The sequence below is a fragment of the Gigantopelta aegis genome, chromosome 6 (assembly GCF_016097555.1).
Source record: "Gigantopelta aegis isolate Gae_Host chromosome 6, Gae_host_genome, whole genome shotgun sequence".
NCBI lineage: Eukaryota > Metazoa > Mollusca > Gastropoda > Neomphalida > Peltospiridae > Gigantopelta > Gigantopelta aegis.
The window spans coordinates 44,037,258-44,046,310 of record NC_054704.1 but is presented as its reverse complement, the minus strand read 5'-3'; the positions used below and the strand labels follow the sequence as shown (position 1 = coordinate 44,046,310).

Below are 9,053 nucleotides of genomic sequence, written 5' to 3'. Positions count from 1 at the left end.
TTACGACAGGCAGCAAGGGATCTTTTATTTGCGCTTCCCACAGGCAGGATAGCACAAACCATGGCCTTTGTTGAACCAGTTATGGATCACTGGTCGGTGCAAGTGGTTTACACCTACCCATTGAGCCTAGAGCACTCACTCAGGGTTTGGAGTCGGTATCTGGATTAAAAATCCCATGCCTCGACTGGGATCCGAACCCAGTACCTACCAGCCTGTAGACCGATGGCCTGCCACGACGCCACCGAGGCCAGTCTTTGTGGGAAATGATGAATATGTCCAAAAGTTCACACATATTGTGGATTATCTGATGGAAGATGCCGCCATTCAAAGTAGAACGGGTAAACTTTGGGTTGAATATTTGAAACAAGTGTCCCTCATTAGGCGTTTCATCTGAGCAGAGCGCACTGGGGATTTGGATTTATATCTTCCTGTAGTCAGCGAAATGATTCCCTTGTTCCATGCTGCTGGTCACATCGCATATGCAATATCTGCCCGTCTCTACCTTGATCAGATGAAAGGGCTGATGGATATCATGTCTGCTGAGCAATATTATGCTTTCAAGAAGAGAGGTTATTTTACCATTCGAAGAACAGATACATTCTGGAGTGGAAACTTCAGTGACCAAACAATAGAACAAGATTTGATGCAATTGCTGTAAACTTCTGGAGGTATGACACATGGTCGAGGAATTACAAACAACAAACTGAGCAAATGGGTGCATGCTGTGCCCCGCTGTATTCCGATCTGCGATACCTTGGAAACCTTTACGGGTGTGCATAGTAACACCTCTGACAAGCATGCCTACATGCCAGTAGCACAGCCCGAGATAGAAAAGACTATAAAACCTTCCTCCATTGGCTGGAAATGCATTTTCCATTCTCTTATGGAGAGCACAATAACTCGCTGATCTGTCTAGCAAGTGTTGTCATTGCTGGGAAGCGTGTCAATGCGGATCAATCTGTTGCTCTTAGCATAAAAGCTTCTTTGGCTGTTACTGGGCAAACGTATGCCAACATGATGTTGAAGAGAAACGGCAGAGTGACCAGCATCAATGGTAAAAAAACAGAAACGTATCACTATCCGTGGTGTTCAGTTGGAGGTGAACAGCACATTGTTATTCATGAGGGTTACATGTGTGATTAAGGATATTTCTGAGATGGAAGCTTATATCCTTCACGAGTTTGCCAAACAGCCACCCTCCTTATTTGATAAAGGGATTGAGAAAAAAACACGAAAAGTGTTCTTGGTAACATCCTAAAGTCAAAAGTAAGTGTCCACCTTCAACTTCCTGATGACGCACGCTTCATCCTTGATGGAGGTCACCTCCTCCAAAGCCTGCCTTCGCCTACTGATGCCACATATTACCAAGTCTGTGACCACTATGTAGCATATGTGCTTCAACACTATGGGCTAGACTCTGTATTAGTGTTTGCTGGATATGGCAGTGCAACCTCAACAAAATCTCCTGAACAACAGCGACGAACACAGCAAAACACATCAGCTGATATAGTTTTTGATTTGGAAATGAAAACCACATCTTAAAAGTGTTTTTGTTTTGTTGTTGTTAGGGGTTTTTTTTGGGGGGGGGAATGGCAAAAATAAAGATCGCTATATCAAAACGTTGATTGACAAAATTGAGGGAGTAGATCTGACTGTGAAGCATAGCATCGCAGATGCTGACTGGTTGCTTGCATCAACTGTCATGGATACTGCCTAAACACACAGTTCACCCATTTTGTTGTGGCGACTGACACTGATTTGCTGGTGATGATGGTTGCACAGGCCACCTCAAACATAAATCTCTATATCCTTTCTGGGCATAACCCATTGCAATTACACTCTATAGGTGAAAATCAAGCAGCTTTAACAATCTCAGACCTGATGTTTGTACATGCAGCAATAGGGTGTTACAGTGTCTGCACTCTACAATCAAGGGAAGAAGAAGGCTCTTGCACAGGTTGATGGCGACAACTGGGACTGTTTGAGTGTCTTTCTCAGTCTAACAGCACTCACAGTGATATAGCAAGTGTTGGAGAGTTATTTCTGCTAAAGCTATATAGAGCAGTTAGATCGAAGTCACTGAACAAACATCGTTATGTCAAGTATTTTCGATCTGTCCATAAAGCATCTTTATATTCATCTGGTTTTAAGTTGGAATCACTTCCTCCAACTTCAGTAGCTGTAAAATATCATAGCAGGCGAAAGAGTTGTCGCCAACTGAATGGGGATGGCAGTACAGGGAGGGACTGTTTGTTCCAATGCAAAATGACAGGTCGGTTGCTCCAGAGAAAGTGCTGAAAATGATATCCTGTGCCTACAAGGGCGTGGAAAACGGTGTGGCTGTTACAAGGCCGGGTTGGAGTGCACCATCTTGTGCACTGTTTGTGGTGGACACAACTGTACAAATTCTCATGCTATTGATGCAGACACTGATGTTATTGATTAGACTTCCCAGACTAAAGCTAATGTAAGCTAAGTATGAATAGTCAAAAAGTTGGTTTTAATTGCTTATTGGAATCTCTTTTATAGTATATAGATGCAAATATAATATTTCTGTAGTATATAGTTGTAAAGTTATGCAAATATTTTGATTTCGAAGCCAAATATTGGTCTCGTTGGCGGCAATTTTGGATTTATGCTAATTAACTCAGCTCAAAGACAAATGTATATAGCTTTATTGGATTCAGCAAACATCAAATATGAATTTACACATTAAAATTATTGTTCTGAGCTGGTGGTTGAGCAGTTATGATGCTTTTGGAGTTTTTCCATTTTTCTTTGATGTGATGGCGGCCATCTTGAATTTTTTTTAAATGCCACAGGATAGAATTTGCAGAACTTTGTGATTTTGGCTCTCCTGAAAAATTCAGCTTTCTACTAATTTTTTCCTGGTGCTTGTTATATTTTGGCTAATGCTCCTGGCCTAATGCTGGAAAGGAGCGGTACGTAGCCCTGTGGTAAAGCGTTCACTTGGTACGCGGTCGGTTTTCGATTTATCCCCGTCGGTGGGCCCATTTGGCTATTTCTCGTTTCAGTCAGTGCATCACGGCTGATATATCAAATGCTGTGGTATGTACCATCTTGCCTGTGGGATGGTGCATATTAAAGATCCCTTGCTACTAGTTGAAAAGTGTAGCGGGTTTCCTCTCTAAGACTACTTGTTAAAATTACCAAATGTTTGACATCCAATAGCCGATAATTAACAAATCAATGTGATCTAGTGGTGGTGTTAAACAAAACAAACTTTAACGTTCATTCGGGAATAACGTGAAGCGTATGAATCAGTCTAGTGAATGTTTTTTTCTCTGCGTCTGGTAATGGAAGGAAGGAATGTTTTATTTAACGACGTACTCAGTAGGGCACCGGATATATGGTTAAGAATGACACAGATACCCCAATGAAACAGAAAACTCGGAGACGCCGCGCAGCAGGCTAGTCTTTTCGATTAGCAGCAAGGGATCTTTTATATGCAGCATTCCACAGACAAGATAGTACATATCACGGCCTTTGTCACACCAGTTGTGGAGTACTGGCTAGAACGAGAAATACCCCAATGGGCCTATCGACAGGGATTGATCCTAGACCAAACGCGCATCAGGTGAGCGCTTTACCACTGGACAACATCCCGTCCTCACTGCGTCTGAAGTACGCAGGCATCATTTTATAAGACTAAGATCGATCCTCGTCTGTGGGCCTACTGGGCTATTTCTCGTTCCAGCCAGTGCACCACGACTGGTATATCAAAGACCGTGGTATGTACTAACCTGTCTGTGGGATGGTGTATATAAAAGATCCCTTGCTACTAATGGACAAATGTAGCGGGTTTCCTCTCTAAGACTATATGTCAAAATTACTGTTTGACATCCAATAGCCGTTGTTTAATAAATCAATGTGCTCTAGTGGTGTCGTTAAACAAAACATACTTTTAACTTTAATTTTATACGAATTTTACGCCATTTGAATTATTATTGATGAAAGAATAAAAGGAAACCAATATTTAGTTAGTGACACCTTGGCATTTGGGTATTTGGTGTCTAACACCTGGCTATTTTGACATTTGGTCGACAGTGAGAACGAGAGAAAACCAGCTGTCAGCACATAGACTACTCTGGCCGATAATGCAGCAACATATCAAGGGATCTTTTATATGTCGACGCGTTTTTGTGTAGGCTCACTGGTTGGGACGGGAAAAACTGATTCCATAACTGATGGCGATCGTGCTAACTCATTGCACCTCGGGCGAGAGTGGAGAATACAGATTTGATCTAATGACCACTCATGTAGGCCTATTTAAACACACGTCCGTTTGTGTGTCTGTGGGATGGTGTATATAATTATAAAAGATCCCTTGCTACTAATGGAAAAATGTAGCGGGTTTCCTCTCTAAGACTTATATGTCGAAATTATCAAATGTTTGACATCCAATAGCCGATGATTAATAAATACATGTGGTCTAGTTGTGTCGTTAAAAAAATAAAGTTTAACTGTTATGGCACACTTCTGACGTCGCGACTATGTCACGAGTTGCTATAGTAGATGCAAGCTTGCGACAGTCGCGGTTTCTGAAATTGACATCATTCAACGTCACTGTAATTGGCATAGCTGAATGTTTCGAATGTCAAGAGATTACAATCATATTTAACGTTTGTTATAAATCACAGTGTGTGGATCATAATAAATAAATTATGATATTCGCAGGAGTGCCATACGAAATTTATGAAACTCGTTTGGGAATTGTTTTATACCCCTCGGTCTCGCTCAGACAATATAAGTTGTAGAAGCATCACGAGGGGTATATGGCTTTTTATGTACCCTCTGTGTGTTCTTTTACCCCGAGCCGAAGGCGAGGGGGTAAAAGAGCACACAGAGGGTACATAAAAAGCCATATACCCCGAGAGATGCTTCTACAACGAATTTATCTTGCCGACATGTTAAACCATATAGCCAAATAATCAAATTAACGCCAGACAATAATTGTTAACAATTTATTAACGGAGCCGTACCACGCGGACGCGAACGAAATCACTTGCCAGTGACGAAAAATAGTTCCATCGATAAACGAGTTTTTAACTTCAAATGTTTGTAATATGAAATTGTCTGAAACAGATATTAATAATTTTAAAAAAAAACATCAACTTTTTTTTATCAGAAATGTATGTAGTACAAAAATTTAAAATATTAAAAATAAAAAACAACTGTTGCTAATCGCGCATTAATACAATAACACCACGACCGTAATTAGGTGGCCGAGTTCAACATTGCAGCTTTTAAAAGTATTGAAATAGTGTATTTTATAGTAAAAATTAAATTAATGATGTATACTTGATTGATTATCAATGTTATTTATAATCTAATTATTGCTTTAGCATTAACTGGGGCGGCTGGAAACTGTTGGGAAATTACAGACGGGGTATAAGAGAATTTGGCTCCGCCCACAGGGGGATAAGGGATTTGTCCAACGGCAAACAACCAATGAGATTAAAGAATTTTACATGAAGGCGAGATAATAATCTATACTCAAAAGCAAAAAGTTATTGTGACATGGATTGTTTGGAGTAATAAATTTGTGAAAGGATTTATGGATGTAAACCAGAGAAATTGTGCATAAAACAGCTAAATAAAATAATAAAAACCAAGCAGTTGTTGCAGCGATTGCATGCTTTGTGCAAGAAACATGGAATATTCGGGAGAAATGCTGTCCAATGTTCACCATAAAAGGCCAGACATTCAGTCGCAAATTATAGCCACTCTGTGCAGCCTTCAGAAGTCCAGAAGTCAGAACTGTTTGATGCAATTTCGTCATGTCACGCCTCAGGTGACAGATGGGGAGTCATAGGGATGCTTGAACCTGGGACCTCGCAGCGTGACGTTGCACGTCAATTCAACGCCCACAGAAACACCATATGGCACTTATGGCAACGATATCAACAAAAGAACCAGGTCAGGGACCGTCCCCGTAGCGGCCGATCACCCGTGATGACCTCTCGCCAAGACACATGGATCTGAACTACGCATCTGCGAAACAGGTTCCAGCCAGCAACCCTCACAGCCCGTACCATCCCTTTCCCCCAGCGTTTAGTGGCCTTAATGAGATGACGGTGCCAGGCCTGTATCAATGCTCAAGGTGGACACACTTGTGTGAACTTCGCTCTGGACCCTCTCTAGTGATGTGGCTCATTTGCGTATGACAGGTGCGCCCTTTTCATGGACTATTGCTCGTTTCCATACCTTCGGACATTTCTCTTTTCCATGTTATAACGTTTCATACACGGCAGATAAAACGTATCATCAATTATCTTTGTCTTTTGTGTGTCACAATAACTTTTGCCTTTTAGTATATATAATGTGTTACATATGATTATGTCAGGGCCCGAGGAGTGTATCTGAAATGGAGGGTTGGGGGCACCATCAGTGTGTGATGGCTCTGGGGATGATCCCAAACCTGCTAACGTGAATTCGATGGCAAGCTCAGGCCCACCCTCACCCCGTGTTGAAACAAATTTTCTCTAATTTTTTCAATTTATATGTTCACGAGGGCGTGATTCGGCCCTCTATCAAATTCGCTCGCCGCAATCTAGACCCTCCTGCCACAATTCCTGCATCCGCACCTGATACGGCATGTTCAGTCTTCTGAACACATTGACAGGGAAAAGTTGGAAAGTATGAACCAAGCGCCCCCATCGTTCCGCGGTCCCTGTATATAAAAGCTGCAAATTGAATGTATGCTCTCAATGTACCTGTAAGAATGTGTGACACCGTCATGGCAGTAATGATTAAAGTGTCGATGTCGTGGTGTTTGTCTTGACAAGTGGCCTTCATACGTAACGTCATATGGTGTCAGCTGTTAGGGAAAACTGTACTTGTAACCTACAGATCTGTATGGTACTTTCACTGTGTAGAGAAGTTAACCGAAAATGTATTTATTTTACAGTATTGGAGGTAAGTAAAATCATGTCTTAATAAATTATTTAATTTTAACATTATATTAATACAGGCTCGGGCGCACCTCTATCGCTCGAGAAAATTGTTTTTAAAAACCCCTTGCAACCCATTTTGGGAGGTGTTCTTGATGTTCTGGGGGTGGGGGTTTTGGGGGTTTTTTTTTTGTTATTGCTGCTGGTTTTGAGGGTTGTGCTGTGTTTTGTTTTTGTTTTGTTTGTTTGTTTGTTTTTTGTTGTGGTTGTTTTGTTGTTTGTGTTTGTTTTTTGTTGGGGATTTTTTAGAGGGTATTTTGTTGTTGGGGGGTGGGGATATTTTTGGTTTCTGTGGGGGTTTTTTTTGGGGGGGGATTTTTGCTATTGAAGATAAAACAAAAATACACACACAAACAAAATGCGTCCCTGCGCTCATAAGAAATCCTTCATAAGCGCTTCTAATTATGTTTATTTGAACCAGAAATCTTTTTGATAATGACTTAGTTTCATGTGACAATGTGTATTCATCCATTAATTATTTACCTTTGTTTAACACGCAATAGCCGATGTATTTTGTGTTCATGGGTGTCATTACAAACTTATTCATTCATTATTTCGGTTGTCAATTCAGTTCTGTGAGAGTGGCAGTCCTCTTATAGGTGGTGCAGGACGTATCGGCCACACATACCTGACACATTTATTTATTCTAAAGAACGATCCTCTATTACTGTGTGAGGACTATCCGTGTATACTGACTGTTCACCACATCTTGGTACAATGTCATATCTTCGATCAACAAGGAAAAATAGCTTTGGTAGTCGAGGAGTGATGTAATCGTTTTGATTCCATCTTGAACTTATTTGAATAAAAAAAAAAATCAATCTGGTGTATTTTTTGTGCTGGGGTGTAGTTAAATATTCTTTCATCATTCATTCATTACATATAAATTAATATGTTCTAGTGGTGTCGTTAAACAAAACAGACTTCATTACATATAGCCATTATTAAATTAAATAGGTATGTGCACGATATTTGTCGTTTCTCACCTTGCAGAAGGACTATTATATTTTTTAAAAAGGTTCATATAATTAATTAATTAATGTACTAGGTAAACTAATGCCTTGTTGTAAACTATAATATTGCAAGCAAATTATTAAATGTTAATTTTATTTTATTAACAAGTGTTTTATATAGATGTACGGGCGATATTATTCACTATATAGGCCTAATATTGATGTTTAATTTATATCTTGACCAATGTTTTTCCAAATTGCGCATAAAAATAGAATATGTTTGTTATTTCCAAAACTAAAGGTATTGATGAAAAACACGCGTAGTAGAGGAGGGTACAGTCTTGTAGTGATGAGTTGTAGAGCTCATATCAAGGCAAATAAAGAACTTGAACTTAAACGTAGCTTCAGTAAATAATAAGCAGTTTGACATTTGTTTTTCAGTTGTCTGTATCCTGTTTTCGAGTCGAAATGCTGTCGCGGCGGGTAAGCATTCATTTAGTTTGTCGTACTTCATCAAACAGACACATGAATGAAACGGTCAACAAATGCGTTTTGGCGATTAAATTTTTAATTTGAAATAATAACTAAAGATAGGGCTTACAATCGCAGCTATCCCGGATACCCTGCCGTTCTAGGACTGAACAGAACTTTATTATAATTCATATCAAGCCGTTAAACAACGGCATATGAGCATAGGTGTTAGAAAATGTCGACAACTGGAGGGGCCAGTTATTGAATGTGAGATCCTATATACAGGTAAGGCGGAGCGGGGGGGGGGGGGGGGTCTGGGGGAGCTTTAGCCCAGCCATAATTCTTAATCAAACATATTATTGGTAGTATATAATTGACCGAATACATGTAATTATTGTGACTGTAAAGGTTTGGGTTTAGGGTTTTGGGGGTTTTTTTGTGTGTGTTGTTGTTGTTGTTTTTGGGAGAGTTGTTGTTGTTTTTGTTGTTGTTGTTGTTGTTTTTACCTGATATCGTATGTTCTGTTGTTTGCTTTCTAACAAATCTCAACTAAATATTTAATTTTCAGTGAAATGTGGAACCTTTGACTGTGCCGAGAAAGCTGAATGTGTTAACGACTTCTGTACATGTCCCACTGGTTACCATGGTGATGGTT

At 40.0% G+C, this 9,053-nt stretch overlaps 1 protein-coding gene across 1 annotated transcript in view; it reads left to right on the top strand.

Moving 5' to 3' along the window:
• The first annotated feature begins 442 nt into the window (after window positions 1-442).
• Window positions 443-9,053, top strand: part of LOC121374566 (zonadhesin-like) — a 14,555-nt gene continuing 5,944 nt past the window's right edge. The window contains exons 1-3 of the mRNA XM_041501670.1: window positions 443-569; window positions 917-1,054; window positions 8,967-9,053. The exon at window positions 8,967-9,053 is cut by the window's right edge and continues 18 nt beyond it. Of these exons, the coding sequence (XP_041357604.1) occupies window positions 443-569; window positions 917-1,054; window positions 8,967-9,053 (352 nt within the window). The remainder of the gene's footprint in view (window positions 570-916; window positions 1,055-8,966) is intronic.